This window comes from Thermobia domestica, chromosome 5, assembly GCF_964235325.1.
Source record: "Thermobia domestica chromosome 5, izTheDome1.hap1.1, whole genome shotgun sequence".
Classification (NCBI taxonomy): domain Eukaryota; kingdom Metazoa; phylum Arthropoda; class Insecta; order Zygentoma; family Lepismatidae; genus Thermobia; species Thermobia domestica.
Window position 1 is genome coordinate 290,585,986 of NC_137458.1, and position 17,661 is coordinate 290,603,646.

General features: G+C 37.2%; 1 protein-coding gene across 2 annotated transcripts in view; it reads left to right on the plus strand.

Annotated features, from left to right (window-relative positions):
- The window catches only part of LOC145684915 (uncharacterized), a 73,570-nt gene that overhangs the window by 18,155 nt on the left and 37,754 nt on the right, over positions 1–17,661 (plus strand). For both annotated transcript variants that reach the window (XM_081757266.1, XM_081757267.1), the window contains 2 exons: positions 3,091–3,196; positions 14,579–14,643. In XM_081757266.1, coding sequence (XP_081613392.1) covers positions 3,091–3,196; positions 14,579–14,643 — 171 coding nt within the window. The remainder of the gene's footprint in view (positions 1–3,090; positions 3,197–14,578; positions 14,644–17,661) is intronic.

Sequence of the window (17,661 nt, forward strand, 5' to 3'; positions counted from 1 at the left end):
TATGATAATAATAAATATATGGAATTAAATTGATTAACAGCCAATAAAACTTATTGTCAGAGTGCTAACCTTTAGTTAGTATTTGGTATGTACTCGTGCTCCCTTAGTTATTTTGCTTCAAAGCACTGACGCGACGTCGTACCATATTGAATAGAAATGTACAAAGAGCTGCTGAAAACTTCGAAGCCCAAGCCAGAAGGAGTGCACGTGGAATTATGAAATTTTAGTTGTTCTACATACTTCGAGATTAAATACACTTCCTTGTACAGTGCTCCATTTTTTGCAGAACAGTTTTAAAAAATCTGGAGATTTCCTCGCCACTGTTCGTAGCACTACCCTTATCAGAACTAAAATGGCGTCTTTTCAAGTGTTATTTAAATTTGGGAAATAAGTACCGGTAATAGACGCAGCTAAATCTGGAGAATGAGGAGGATAATCTAGACATTGAAATTCTAGATTATGCAATGTCAGTTGCGTTTGCAGTGCTTGAGGAACTGATGCATTCTTCTGAATAACAGTATTCCTTTCTTTGCATTTCCCGCGGCGTTGTACTTTGAATTTTTCTTTCAATTTTGCGAATAGTAATGCAGGGATTCTGCATTAAATGTCTGAGCCTTGGACAGGTAGTCTGAGTACGACTTCATCTTTATCCCAGAAGAATGTTGCAAACACTTTCTCAGTCTACTTCTGTCTCTTGAACTTCTTGGATCGAGGAAGAAATGAGTGCTACCACTCCATTGGCTATTACTTCGTTTCAGGATCATAGAGATACAACCATATTTCGTCCATGATTACTATTCGTGATGGAAATTAATCGGCATTAAGGTCAAAATGGGAGAAGACTTCCCTTGATGCTTTTACTCTTTCACTCTTTTAATCTCCTGATAGATTTTTGGGAATCCATTATGTCAAGAACCTGCGCATGCCCAAATCATTATGAATTGTGCTACCGACGAGTTTCATAGAAATGTGCACAATCTTTGACACACGTTTTGCTGAAATTCTGCAAATTTCAAGAACAATGTTACGAATTGCATCCATGATTTCGGGGACAGTCACTGAATTGGTCATCCTGAATGTAAAGCATTATTTGTTGGGAAATTGTCACGTCTAAACTGTCACTGATTCTTCACCACTGTATATAACGGAAGAGAGTCCCGTAGTGTTTCACTGATTTTCTCATGAATTTACTTAGGTTGAACATAAATTTTATGACAGCTGTGATCTCGATGTACGTGAAATTCGCTGGCTGGGCGCACACAATCACTTCAGAGTCATGAAAAACACAATAACAATTTCAGTATTAATATGAACATTTGTATTTACACATACAGAGATATGTTCTTCAAAACTGGAGTTCATCATTCTACCTACATTCCTTCTGGCTTGGGCTACGAGTTTTTCCTCAGCCCCTCGTAATGTAGCATACCTATAATATAGACGAATGTGTTACTTGTAGCATGCGCAAAATTACTTCAAATTATGTTTAGGTTATCAAAAGTTGCATTGAAAAATACAGGGTATCCAATATACAATGCAACCCAGAGTTTGGGATATAACTTTTGAACCGGAAGCGGTACACAAATAATGGTTATACCAAAATGAAGCCTTGTTCATGCATATATTTTTAAACTAGGAAACAACGATTGAAGTACACTAGGAACTACACAGTGTTGCCAGATGTAACCGAAGGTGTAAATCAATTGTTTTACAAAGCACGTAAATTGACTCATAACTCATACGTATGGATGTTCTGTCGTTATTTTTCGAGTTTTTGTTTAGTTGGAGTAGCTTGAAAACTATGGAGCAGAAAGAAGAATTTCTCATTTCCACCGATAACTAATCCGATGAGACCTCTGTAAGGGACAAGGAGAGAAATCGTAGTTTTCGTAAATTAACATTCTGAATTTGCAACTCTACTGATGTTTCAGTTCATCAAAAGATGTATTAAGGATCTGTCTACATTATACAATTCCTGAAAACAATGAAAAAGAAACTTTGAAGTTATCGTGATAAAACTTTTACTTACATGCACCCGGCAACACTGCTATTCATTGAATCAAAGCGGGCCCCTTCCAGAATCTGCCGTAGAACTGACAATTCAGTTCGTGATGAATAGCAATGTTGCCGGGTGCATGTAAGTAAAAGTTTTATCACGATAATTTCAAGTTTCTTTTTCATTGTTTTCAGGAATTGCATAATGTAGACAAATCCTTAACACACCTTTTGATGTACTGAAACATCAGTAGAGTTGCAAATTCAGAGTGTTAATTTATGAAAACTACGATTTCTCTACTTGTCCCTTATAGAGACCTCATCCGATTAGTTATCGGTGAAAATGAAAAAAAAAATCTTTTTTCTGCTCCATAGTTTCCAAGCTACTCCAACTAAACAAAAACTTGAAAATTAACGACAGGACATCCATACGCATGAGTTATGAGTTAATTTACGTGCTTTGTAAAAAAAAATGATTTACACCTTCGGTTGCATCTGGCAACACTGTGTAGTTCCTAGTGTACTTCAATGGTTGTTTCCTAGTTTAAAAATATATACATGAACAAGGTTTTATTTTGATATAACCATATTTGTGTACCACTTCAGGTTCAAAAGTTCAACTATCCCAAACTCCGGGTTGCATTTTACATTGGACACCCTGTATTTCATGTGCAGACTTTACCTTATTTATCTGTTACAAATTTTACTTGAAAGAAGTTTAATTTATAATTATATAATATGAGAACAACAAGGGAATACATGTACTGTAATGTAAATCAAATATAATAAAACTGCCATTCTTGGTATGAAAAATAACCTCCCTCCCCAAAAAATGTATCTGCCCCTCCTTTGACCCTCTAAGAGATTAAAGCTAGCGTCGTCACTGATTTAATTACATAAACTCTATAATCTTTTTAAAATATACTGTTCGCTTATTTCATTGAGATCAATGCATTACCGTACTTATATTTAAAAAAATAATAACATGAATATGATCCTGTATTATTCATATTAAATTGTGATTTGATGAATTATTGTTCTAAATGTAGAAATTTCCACTGCCACTTAAAATTATTTATTTTTTTGCTTATTTAGTTAAACCCAGATGGCACTTTTAACCTCAAGAAATTCCCAAACAAGAAGGATCGACATGTAACCAAGAAAACAAATATATTCCTAAACTGCAATGGACAACATAAGGGTGAGTGAAATTAAATATTTGCAACCAGTGACGTATTTAGGGGCTATCGGGCTCAAGCCCTTCGAAATAAATTTGTTAGTTTTATGCATAATCCTACAACAATAATCCTTCTTACCATCTCTAAGAATTTCATTGACTTTTCATTTTCTTATGCTTATTGTTCAGAAATAATACTGTATTTGTCAAATTTCATTCAATGTAAGAACTGCGTTCTTTTTTCTTTCTTTCGTCCATTCTACTCTTCTTTTTCTGTTTCTTAGTTGTTATTTTCTTTCGTTTCTCCTATCACACTTACGACTGTTGTTAGTTGTGATTCAAGTCGTACGTGGTCAGCTACTAAGGAAGTATGTATCTTAATACAGGCCCTAATCACCGTACTGTTCATAAGGAGCTGTTTTAGAAAACGTAAAGTTATTAAATTAGTTGTGAAAAATTATGTAAGAACAAAATGTATATTGTTTAATAAACCATAGTGTAATAATATAAATATCCTTCTACTGTTAATAACTATATTATTCTTTGATTATTTCATTCAAATTTCGCCTTTTCCTTTAAATAACTTACATTTCTTTTCCTCATCGCGGGACCTGTATTTAATTTTAAACGATAGGTTACTTATTATTCTAAAATGTGCCACCACTGAATTCCATATTCTCCCCGCACATTTCCTTCTTGATAATTTAGTTATTATCGTATATTTCAGTTATTTCGGCCCCATCCCTACTCGAACTCAATGTTTTCATTTCTCATATACCTGGAAGTGTCATTATACAAATATTAAAAGAAGGAAAGTGAACTTCATTAAAACTTGTCGGCACCCAAAAAGAAAAATATAAGTGCTTATTTACATATTGTGTATAGCCCTCCAGACACAAAATCCTAAATACGCCACTGTTTGCAATCGTTTGAACGTACAACAAAGTAATGGAAACACTCGTATAATCAAAACACATAAATTACTGGTAAGTGTTGCAGCGAAAGAAAGATGTAAGATGAAAGACGTACAAAGCAGGAAGTGGGATCGAATAGAAATCTGGTGTGATATGTAGGGCTGTAGCGCTGAGAGATGGCGCGTAATCCAGTAAAACGATTACAAGTAACATGATTTTGTACGTGGATCGTTCAATATATATGTTTTCCTAAGCTGTAAATATTTATTTTTTAAGATATATTTGTAAACTATACAGGGTGGTAGGTAACTCCACCGATAAACTTTGGGAGGTGATTCCTTACATGAAATGAAAGAAAAAAGTTCTTATAAACATAGGTCGAAAAACGTCTCATTTCAGAGTTATGAACCGCCGAAAATTCGAAAAATCATGTTTCGAAACGCCCTGCCTTCGAAACCATAGGACCTATAACAAGCGGTTTCCACAGGAACTAGTATGCGAACTATCTAAATATCCATGTTTTACCATCCTCCGTTATCGGCGAAACGAACACGTTATTACTAATTAAAGGAGTATCGCTATACCTCAATTTCTTTTTTACAGTTCGTTTCGCCGATAACGAAGGATGGTAAAACATGGATATTTGGATAGTTCGCATACTAGTTCCTTTGTAATTTCTTAAACCGCTTGGGATCGGTCCTGTAGTTTCTAAGGCAGAGCGTTTCGAAACGTGAATTTTCGAATTTTCGGCGGTTCATAACTCTGAAAGGAGACGTTTTTCGTCCCATGTTTATTAGAACTTTTTTCTTTCATTTCATATAAGGAATCACCTTCCAAAGTTCGTCGATGGAGTTACCTACTACCCTGTATATATGTGTATAGTGTAGGTGGTCCTTCCTTAGCTCTTCACATAATTCTCATTGAGATTCAGGTATTTCTCTCACCATTGTAACAATTTGTCCAAATCCTTTGCAGAAAATCAGGGTTCTGGCTATTTATCACTCTCCTTACATTCCGCTTCATTTCATCATCATCAGAATCAAAAGAAAATGCAATTCGACATAAGCCACTTGGTCTCTTCTTGACGATAACGCCCATCCTCACTCAGCACGTAAACAAGACAAATTTAAAGAATTAGACTTGGAACGGCTGTCCCACTCCCCATACAGCCTCAATTTAGCACCGAGTTACTTCTATATATTTTCCGATGTTAAAGTTTGCATTGCAAGGTGAACGTTTCGAAACAGATTAATTGAAGTTGAATGTGGGAGAGAGCTAAATAGCCACAGCTCTGATTTGTTTGCAAAGGGTTTGAACAAATTGGTGCGACAGTGACACAAACGCCTGAATCTCAATGGGGATTATGTGGAGAGATAAGGAAGGACCCACCTACATATGTATGTATAGTACATAAACGTACCTTAAAGACTAAATATTTTACTGCTTAGGGAAACTAATATATTGAACGACCCATGTATATTATACAAGTGAACAGTCGCAACAAGTCGTTCTTCATTTGATTGTTTTCGTCCACGATTGATTTTAATTGCTACATTTAAACAGTATTGTGAAATTACCTTGAGAAGGTAGAAAGCGGAGGAATTTACATACTGGAGTCGGTTTTCTCCCACAAACGTTTGCTACAAAAATTATCTTATGAAACAATATAACACAGAATCATTAATACAAATCCAATAAATAGTTAGGACAAATAGGTATCGCAAGGCCCAGGCAGCTTGGGGAAGTATTCTTACAAAGCTCTAGGCAAGTTAAGTGAGTGTGGGTTAGAATTCTCAGAGCTCCACGCAAGCAAAGAGAAGTTGGAGACCCGCAAAGTTTCAAGTAAGCTAGGCGGGAAGGAAAACCAAGAAGCTATATGCAAGCTGGGTGGTTGCAGTTAAAAATCTCTCAAAGCTCTACGCAAGAGAGCAGTTAAGTTACCAGAATATTCCAGGCAAGCAGAGTGGGCTAGAGACCTTAGAGCTCCAGGCAAGCTAAAAGGCTTTTGTTAGGTTAGGATCTCTCAGAGCTCCAGGCAAGCTAGGAGGCTTTGCTTAGGTTAGGATCTCTCAGAGCTCCAGGCAAGCTAGGAGGCTTTTCTTAGGTTAGGATCTCTCAGAGCTCCAGGCAAGCTAGGAGACTTGGGTTAGGTTAGGATCTCTCAGAGCTTCACGTAAGCTAGGAGACTTGGGTTAGGTTAGGATCTCCCACAGCTCCATGCAAGCTAACAAGCTTGAGTAAGGTTAGAATTCTCAGAGCTCCAGGCAAGCTAGGAGGCTTAGGTTAGGTTAGGATCTCTCAGAGCTCCAGGCAAGCTAGGGGACTTGGGTTATTTTAGGATCTCTCAGAGCTTCACGTAAGCTAGGAGACTTGGGTTAGGTTAGAATCTCCCACAGCTCTATGCAAGCTAACAAGCTTGAGTAAGGTTAAAATTCTCAGAGCTCCAGGCAAGCTAGGAGGCTTAGGTTAGGTTAGGATCTCTCAGAGCTCCAGGCAAGCTAGGAGGCTTAGATTAGGTTAGGATCTCTCAGAGCTCCAGGCAAGCTAGGAGACTTGGGTTAGGTTAGGATCTCTCAGAGCTCCAGGCAAGCTAAGAGAGGGGAGTTGACCAGCCGAGACTGATGTTGATTGTAGCAACGCATTAAGATGTATAACCGTCTTCTGGGAAGCGGTGGCGCTGGTGTTCGTCTTCTATCACATGAGCAAGTGTTGACGATGATTCCTGTCGTCTGCTTCATGTACTAACTTGTAGTAGAAGAGTACGTGGGTTTGTGTATAAATAAAAGTACATGTTGGTGTTTACAAATACAACCACTTGTAGGATATTAACAGTATTTATTATAATTTCGTTATGCCCAAGATATTGATTTAGTAATTTGTGCACAACTTAGGAACCAAAAGCCTGTGCAAAACAATATTTCACATAGGTCTACTTGTTTACCAGATCAAAATCTACTATCATGCCAAATTTGATTCCGTTCGAATGAAATCAGTGTATAAATTTTTCTTTTTAAAAATTTGACTCTAAATCTCCGCTCTCTATTAGTTACATTATGTTAACAACCAACAGTGGAAATATAGAGAACTTAGTGAGTGACCTACAGCAGACTCCAGAAAAAAAACTGACTGACTGCCACCGTCAAGAAATAAGCCTAATAAACCATAAGAACTATATTCACAGCTGAAACAAGTGTATAGGTCAGTTTTATCTTTCATCTAACACAGGGCGCAAAATTTCAAAGCCAGACGCACTCGCCAATCCAAAAATGATGGTCGCCAGTATCTCTCATGCAAAATTATAAGAGATCCCCCCCTCCCACCCGGCATTTGGTTTGACAAAGAAAGAGATTACACCAGGGCATAAAATTTCAAAACCAGACATTAGATTCTATGACCGGCCGGGTTCGGTTTCCCATGTTCGGGCTATTGATTTTTGTATTTAAAGCGGACTTAGTGGTTAGAAGGAACAAGTACTTCACTCTGCAGGTGGTATTGGTTAGAGTAAAAATCATGCAAGCTTCCTTATTAAATCACAAACCAAAATAAACTCATGCTGAGGTTTCGCTCGCGCGTACCCACCATCCTTGACGCGTCAATCTTTTATGCTTGCAGAGTATACCTAAATACCTGTACACAATACTAATAATTCCCTGTGGGGATTCATGTAAGAAACGCGGAAAAGATAACTGAAAACAAAACAAATGCATAGGATAAATTTTATTTGATCAAAAAGTAATTCACATGTTATATTTACTTACGTGCGCCTTTTTTAAATATATTTTTATTGATAAATCTGTTTCGATATATTTTCAGAACCTTCTAGCCCATTTTGATATATAATAAAAAAATAAGAAAAATGACGAAGGATTAATTTAAAATGGTATGATATATTATTGCCGGTTTATGTTAAGATTGGTGATACACGACCACCTACCATACGTTGGTTCACTGAACACATCAATTACAGGGGATTTAAGAAGGGGGGGACTTAGAGTAATTCCATGTAGAAGAATTCCTTGCAACTTTGTCTTCTGATTCCGACGATGATGATTTCAAGCCTCCATCTGGATTACATTATCTCACGCTTCCTCTTCGCAGAATTTAATATGAAATTACTTGAAATACAATAAATTCAGACTAACACTAATAAATTTGTATTTGTACGAATCTTGTACTGTGTTTTCATTAATATTGGGGCGATTTACTATAAATATTACAGTAGTTTGGTTAATTGAACGGACTAGTACGTAATAAATATTCAGAATGTATAATCACTGAGTTACAACTGAGTCGTGATTTTATCACATATCTTCTCTAATTTTCACTAGAACGATTACATTGTGAACTGCATTGACTATAGGAGATATTTATATCATTAATTTCACCACTCCGTGGAGGATTCTTCGTTTAATCACATATATTGTTCACACTCGATTATTAAGTTTGTTCGTTCATTTTACACTGACATTGTAATTGATTTTCACAAGGAGTGTTCTCGTGGTTTCAAACTAAATTGTATTATTTCATATATATATGTTGACTTTCACTAAAATATTAATTCCATGAAACTACACTAACTCGAGAAACTGTTTATACAATATATTTCACTACAGCGTGAAGGATTATAAATTTTGTCACGGATTTCCTTCAGAATCAATATACTTGCTTGCTTATTTGTTTCACGATGACGCCCCAATGCTAATCTTCGCGCCTTCAGCACAAAGCGTCTGTCTTCCTACGCATATTAATGACAATGAGTAACATTAAAATATTATTGGAAAACATTCTTTTATAGGTAATATGCACACTAATGAGTTTTATACTTGTTTGCCATTAACGGAATCAAAGTACCAAAAACAATAGAAATGAACGTCGATGGCGATAAGTTTCATTAAACTATTTTTTATAACATCATAACCACTTCATACCTCTTTATTTCTTGAGCAGGTAATGCAAGTCACCACGGCAAAGCATTGCCAACACGTTGAAAAAGACAGCACCATAATATAAGGTTTGCGTCAACGTATTATGCAGAAAGCCTTATTCCACTTCAGATGGGGCTGACTGGGGAATTTAAAATGGAATGGAACTGAGGGAGGACACACGCTCACAATTCAGGATAATCAATTTTGTATTGAACAATTCATATATAGCTATTCATATACATTTTGAGTTTTGCGAATTACAACGTTGTGAAAACTTCACCTTCCCTGTCCGTTGTGAAGACTTCACATTACGCGTTTTCTCTCACTCAGTGACAATTATTTTCGTGCGAAACAAACTGTGCAACACTGTGAGTTTAGGCAGAAACCATTCCTACTGAACACAGGTCGCCAGCTCTAAATTTCTAGTCGTCAATGGCGACCTTGCAACTGGAAATTTTGTGCCCTGATCTAACATGTCATTCTCTCTTCAATCAGCATCTCTCAGAGCTCATACACAAACAGACAGAACATAAACTTTAGTTTACATTAAAAATATATCAAAATTGAAGCTTGTTTCTAGATCAATTAATTTTTATGTATATAGCTATTAGGAACAATACTGGGTCTCACAGTTATGCTGTGTAGGCTAAACAATACGTTGGTGATAAGAATCAATGAAGTGGTGGAATGAAGAAAGTGGAAGGAAACGGAAGAATCTCGAGGGAAAAAACACGTGAACGTTGTTTGGCGACCAGAACTACCCAATGTATATAGAGTATTACAGGTAGCACATTTTCTGCTATCGAAAGAAAAAATTACCCAGAATTCTTGCCCGACGTGACGTCACGTGGAAGAGAGCACGAAACAAACACATTGTACGGAATACAGTAAGCGGTGTCGATACGTGAAATTTATAAAGAATGGGTAATTATTGAGACAAAAATGAATAAAAATAACTTTGTTGTTGCTCAATGTCCGAATTGAGAAAGGAAGACTCCATGTATAAGATAGCACCCCTTTTCTAAAATGTTGTTGATACAACGACAGTGAGTTTCTCGGTGTAAACGCGCAGACAGAATCGATGTAAACAATGCTAATATTTATTCTATTCATTCTTACCTAAAGATTATGAGACAGACTTACAACACGAACTTCTTAAACTACCTGTAACAAAAAAGTTCCGCAGTCATGCAATTTCTTCTCTGCATATATATAATTGCCATGGAATTGTTAAGAACGAACAGAAGTAAAAGGTTAAAAGAATATCATGTATTTTTCAAACATATGAAGTTGAAGAACTTGAAAGAAATTTAAATAACTAGATGCAGATCATGCAGATCATGTAGGACCAGTCGTTCCTTCAGAAAAAGTGTTCCGGGCACTTCTGCTCTATTTTATTTATTATTATATTATGGACGTATTTTGGTCTCGTCCGGGGGGCCAGTGTCCCCCAAAAACATGTCTCGAAGAAACACTGTGTAGGACGAGCAAAAATGTTAGAAAAGAGGATTTGTCCATTTTGTCCCAATAACTCAGTGAAGCCTTAAAAAAAAAAAAAAAAAAAAAAAAATCGAGACAAACCTGATTGGCTTCTCTCTTTTCCGCCAGTAATGCTCACTCAAAACTATATTTTCCGTATGCCAACATGTAGTGTTCATTGCGTTTATTCTTATTTAAATATTCACTTCAACGTTTAAACTGGTTACATGTGCAGCTTATGGATTCGTGTTCGTTACCTTCAATAGGGTTCGCGTTCTTATTTCCGTTGAGGCTCGTGCTCACTTGGGCTAGGACTCATCCTCCAATAAGGATCACACTCAGGGTGGAATTACGATTTTCTGACCGGGGGTGTATCAATTAATTACCAAACTAACCAATCACACTGAAACTCTTCAAAGTGACATGTGGCAATATTCTTTACTCTTGACAACGCTGATACATAGAACGGGAGGGGGGTGCGGTTATTTTAAAGAAGGTCGCAGTTTTGTCCTACTTGACAAATGTTATATTGTTTTGCTTGGTGAATCCTTTCCTTCAACCTTCAGAAAATCGACTTAATGTATTGCTTTTGCAAAGCTCTGTTTTCTCTTAAGCCCCAAATGGAAAAATAATGGCAGAAAGGTTCGGAAAGAATTGCTATTTTCACTGCTAGCTTCTCATTTTAGATAGTGTATATTTACAACGAAGGGATGCACGTGCACCGGTGTACCCCCCTAAATCCGGCCCTGATCACACTCACTAGACTGCTGGGAGCTCGCGCTCACTAATTTCATTGGGGTCGAGGCGCGTTGGCTCAGTAGTAGAGCGTTCACCTCCAGTGCTTGGGGTCCCTGGTTCGATCCCAGCTTGCGCCATGTAAACCTTGTGATGAACAAACACCGTGCTCGTGGGTTTCTCGGGGTTCTCCCGGTTGCTCCCACTTTCTTCATTCTACCATTTCATTCATTTCTCATAATCACCGTCTCCTTTAGCCTAACCGGCATAACTGTGGGACGTAAAACTTAAAGATTTCATTTCATTTTCATTTCATTGGGGTACACGTTTATTGGGTTTGGGTTCACCACACTCAATAAAACTCGGGCTTACTAATCTGAACTAGAGTAAGAGTCACTACCATTAATGACCTCGTGTTCAATAACGTCAGTGGGGCTTGCAATGAATTTATTACTTTCAGTGGGCACTATTCTCGTTAAGGCTCGCTCTTACTCAAGCTCAGGCTCATATCCTTCAATGAGGCTCGCGTTTACTCGGACTCAGTCTCACATCCTTTAGTGAGGCTCACTCTCACTAAGCTCCTTGGAGATTGCGCACCCTAATCTATTTCGAGCGAGCACGCGATTAGTTAGGTTCGGGGTTACTGATCTTAATTAGACTCTTGCTCACTCGCGCGTGCTATCTCCCGTCAACTGGGCTCGAGCTCACTCATCAATGGGGCTCAAACTCACTGACACCAGTGTGTATTAATGTGGGCTCGGGTTCCACATTTTCAGTGAGGTTCGCACTATTTATTCTCGTTGAGGCTTGCGCTTTCTTCGTCTAGGACTCACATTCTTTAATGAGCTTCGAACTTACTAGGCTCCTTGGAACGGTCACTCACTTGCTTGGATTTGGGCACACTAATCTGGATTGGACTCGTGCTCACTTGTGTTGGCTCACTTCCGTCAGCTGGGCTCGATCTCACTATCATCCAGTGTTTCTTCCAGATCTGTTTTTTGGGAGGGAGCACTGCCCCCCCCCCCCGAGCTCTGAGAGTGCCCCCCGGAGCAGACCAAAATAATACGCCTATAATTATAATAATGAATAGAATACAACCTTTACATTACGTCAGATAGTAATACAACCTTTCGCATCAGAGTATGCTATATTCGTTAAGGGTACAACAGGGTGATGTCTTAATATCAAAAACTAAAATGGTTACTTTTTATAAAAAGAAACAAAATTATAAGCAAATAACATAAAAGTTATCCAACTGGTTGATGTGTAACGTCTCCAGAGCAACATAAGAGCAAAAAGGTGGAGTAGGAACAAATGTTGGCAGTGGTGTATAGGTAGTCGTACACCAACGAGTATTGTGTACCTGTAAAGCTATCGACAGGTTTTCTATCTTTTTATCATGTTCTTTTAATTCTTTACTAGGTATAGGAGAAACGAACTATGGTTAAGAGATCTGCGCAGATAATAAATATCGCAGCATCCCATCCCTATCCGCACTCACATTCACATCCACAGATATGAGGAAACAAACATATATACCTACAACTTGTTTGCTCTATGAAAATTCAGATTTCAACGTTAGTTTCTACTGTATTATAACAATTGTAAATATCTATTTTATAATATTGGGAATCCTATTATAAAATATCAATAACGTTCGCCACAAAAACATTAAATACAATATTTTTCTGTTATAAGTCTAAACTAACTAACTACCTAACTCTATGGCCTATGGAACCCGAAGGCAGAGCCGTGCCGTGGAAAATCAGCGAACGGGGCGAGACTATACGACGGCGCCTCCATACATATATTCCAAGCAATTTTTCCTATCTTTTTTCCTCCCGAATTTTTCGCCCCCTTAATTCGACGCCCGGGGCCGTCGCCCAGCTCGACCCCTCCCCCACGGCACGGCCCTGACCGAAGGTTTAATAGTGCGTTCACAAAAGTTCTCCATTGACTTCTGTCCTGAGCCAACTGGATCCAATTAATACTTTGTATTCTATATCTGCGAGATCCATCTTAATGTCCTCCCATCTGCGACTAGGTCTTTCTAATGGTCGTTTTATAATTGGATTTTCAGTCAAAACTGAAAATGTTCCTACTTTCTTCCATTCTGGCTACATGACCTGTTCACCTGAATCTCCAAGACTTAATGTCCTTAACAATGCTTAATAAACTGTATAAGTTATATGCCTGTTATAAGTCAACTACGTTAAATAAAATAGAATAAAATGCATGCATACATTAAGTGCGAAATTAATTGAAAATATAATAAGTACTTAAGTTCCGTTGATATGCACATTTTCTTGACAAAGAAAATATTCAAGTTGATAATATAGTAATTGTGAATTAATTAAGGAGAAAATTATTATTTCTTTATATCTCGTTCTTCATAAGGCGTGAGTCTCTTTATTCAGAATGCAAAAGTAAAATGAAGATAAACTATTCTTGAGAAAGGAGAATAAACCACCTGAAACTCTCATGGAATCACATTAGCACTTCATATAAAGGATTTTAAAAGCAAATCCACCGAAACATAATTTTGCTTGGTTATTGCTAATTTAATTCAAATTGTAATGAGAAGAATGATAACGAAATTTTTGTCTTTTCACGAATACCCGCAAGTATATCCGCCATCCCTACAGAAACTAAAAACATATCCGGAAAAAATATCAGTATCCATACATATCTCTAACTATGGCTTTACTAAGAATGGAAGAAATAAACTATGACTTTACTGAAAATGAGGGAAATAAAGTATGATTTTACTGAGAATGAAAGAAGTAAACTGAGTTGAGAAGGTGGGGAAATGACTCGGATTGCTCAAATCATACTAATAATTTAGAACTATATAATAAAATAATATAAGGCATTTCATAAGTATTAAAATTTTATTCAATTTTATGTACTGTATTACATCATTTTTAGGCTGGCTGGATAACACATCTCTAAAACTTTTGAACCACATCTTCCAATTTTAGTTAATAAATTATGTACCGTATATTTGAAAGCCTGTAGTGAAATAAAAAGCCACTATTTATCTGAAGATATTTTCTATTTAGATAAGAATTTTAATTTTTATTATATTGACATAGCAAGTGGTTTTGAGCTATTGATTATACGTATAACTATCCACAGTAGCAAGTACTAGCGACAACTACTCAATACAACACAACTATTCAATAGTTTTATGTTACAAAGTGCAGTACTGCTACTAGTGCTACGATTATATTGTTATTAACGATGTAATAAAAATAATTATACTGCTTTACGGTGGATGGCATAGTGCTTACTTTTATCAGTTTGTCGATGTCACTTGATCAATGTTTTACTTACGACCTTTTGTTTTGTAGGGGGCGAAGAAAAATGTGAAGTGACGTATAAAATCATCCAATGTATTCTGAACAGTCCGAAAGGGGTAAGTCTGGATTTTAATTCTTCAATTACAATGTTGCTGAAAATTAACCTTTTCATTCCTGACATATTCTCATAAGTACGACATCTTCTTTTCTCTTGTACGAGACTTTGTACCTGTCCAGTGCTATAGCAGCTCTCAGAAGTATGTGACAGCGCTGCTGTCGACACAGTAGTTCTCACAAGTACGTAAGTGCACTGCAGCCGACTGCTACAACAAATTTCAAAATTGCGTGACTGTACTGCTGCCGTTCCTACTACAGTTGTCATAAGAATGTAACTATGCTGCTACCGACTACTATTAAAGGTTTTACAAATACCTGAATGTGTTGCTGTTGACTGCTAATGCAGTTCTCACAGTAGATGACTATTGCTGTCGACAGTTAATGCAGTTCACACAATACATAACTGTATTGCTGCCGACTGCTAATTCAGTTCATACAATACATGACTACTGCTGCCGACTGCTATAGCAGGTCTTACAAGTACGTATGTTCTTCAGAGTACTATAGCTGAATTCCGCCACTAAATTCACCTGCTATATGATCTATCGTTATCACAGATAAGAAATATTAGATTGATTGAAATGTGGTACAAAGTTCACCTATACCAGACAACAGTAGCCCTATTTCAGGCACGTATGTATATCAAACAAGGGCTATAGGCCCGCCCTATCAGCGAAAAGTGTGATATAACAACATTTAAAGCATATTTATTATTCAAGTAGGTTATGTAATGGCTTGCAAATGTTATAAATGTTCTTCATTGTGTTGGCACAATTGTTTGTATCAATTTATTAGTTTTATACTATGAATCATGAAACGCTAAAACAGCGCTCGAAATCTAAGATTTGGGTGAACTAATCTTGCCCATGGGACTCGTGACATTTGTAGTTTCGTCTGATTCGAGACCAGAATTATAATTATAGCAACCCACATTATGCTTTATTTTTTTTTCCAAATTATGCTTTATTATGCTTTGTTGTTAATTTCAATCATTGTTTTACATTAATCCTGTATAACGTATAATATTTACTATACATTAAATATTCTAAATATCTTGATCTATTTTATTAATATTTTATGCAACTAGGGTAGGAGGGAAGATAAACGGGCCCTCGGATTTTCGGTTCAAAATTGATCACGTCGTCTTGCTTAGGTCCCAAATAGTGTTTTCTGAAAATTTCAGACCGCGGAAACTTCAAAAAGGTGCCCAAAATTACTATAGAATTTACCATATATGGGCAAGGAAGATAAACGGGCCCTCGGATTTTCGGTTCAAAATTGATCACAACGTCTTCCTTAGGTCCCAAATAGTGTTTCCTAAAAATTGAAGACAGCGGAAACTTAAAAAAGGTGAACAAAGTTACGACAGAATTTACCAGATATGGGCAAAGAATAAAAACGGACCCTCGGATTTTCGGTTCAAAATTGATCACGACGTCACTCTTTGGTCCTAAATAGTATCTCCTGAAAATTTCAGACCGCGGAAAATTCAAAAAATGCCCAAAATTATGATAGAATTTACCATATATGGGTAGGATAGATAAACGGACCCTCGGATTTTCGGTTCTAAATTGATCATAACGCCTTCCTTACGTCTCATAGTGTTTCCTGAAAACTTTAGACCACGGAAAGTTCATAAAGATGCCCAAAATTACTATAGAATTTACGGTGTATGGGCAAGGGAGATAAACGGGCCCTCGGATTGTCGGTTCAAAAGTGACTACAACGTGTTCCTTAGATCCCAAATAATGTTTCCTGAAAATTTCAGACCGCAGAATTTCAAAAACTTCCCGAAAGTCACGATAGAATTTACCAGATACGGGCAGGGAAGATAAACGAGCCTTCGGATTTTCGGCTGAAATTTGATCAGAATGTGATCTTGTGGTTCCAAAAAGCATTCCCTGAACATTTCAGCCTGCGGAAACTTCAAAAAGTGCCCAAAATTAGGATAGAATTTACCATACATGGATAGGGTAAATAAACGGGTCCTCGGATTTTCGATTCACAATTGAGCACACCGTGTTCCTTAGGTCTTAAATAGTATTTCCTGAAAATTTTAGACCGCGGGAACTTCAAAAAATGACCAAAATTACGATAGAGTTTACGATATATGGGCAGGGTAGATAAAGAAGCCCTCTGTGTTTGGGATCAAAATTGACCACAACGTCTTCCTTACGTCCCAAATAGTGTTTCCTGAAAATTTCAGACAGCGGTAATTTCAAGAGGTACCCAAAATTACTATACAATGTACCCTCTATAACCTCGTATAGACAGGTTAGATAAAAAGGCTCGCAGCTTTTTGGTTCAAATTTGATCTCAAAATGTTGAAGTATCAAATAGTGTTGGTAGAAAATTTCAGAACGCGGAAACTCAATTTGAGACCTAAGGAGAACATTGTGATCAGTTTCGGACCAAGAATCCGAGGGTCCGTTTACCTACCCACCCCATATATGGTATATTCTATCCTAATTTTGGGCTCCTTTTGAAGTTTTCGCGGTCTAAAATTTCTAGGAAACCTCATTTGGGACATAAGGAAGACATTGTGATCAATTTTGAACCAAAAATCCGAAGGCCCGTTTATCTTCCCTGCCCTTATATGGTAAATTCTGTCGTAATTTTGGCCACCTCTTTGAAGCTTCCGCGGTCTAAATTTTTCAGGAAACACTATTTAGGACCTAAGGAAGACGTTGTGATCAATTTTGAACCTAAATTCTGAGGGCCCGTTTACCTTCCTTGCCCATATATGGTAAATTCTATCCTAATCTTGGGCACGTTTTTGAAGTTTCCGCGGTCTGAAATTTTCAGGAAACATTATTTGGGACGTAAGGAAGACGTTGTGATCAATTTTGAACCGAAAATCCGAGGGCCCGTTTATCTTCCCTGCCCATATATGGTAAATTCTATAGTAATTTTGGGCACCTTTTTGAAATTTCCGCGGTCTGAAATTTTCAGGAAACACTACTTGGGACCTAAGGAAGACGTTGTGATCAATTTTGAACCGAAAATCCGAGGGCCCG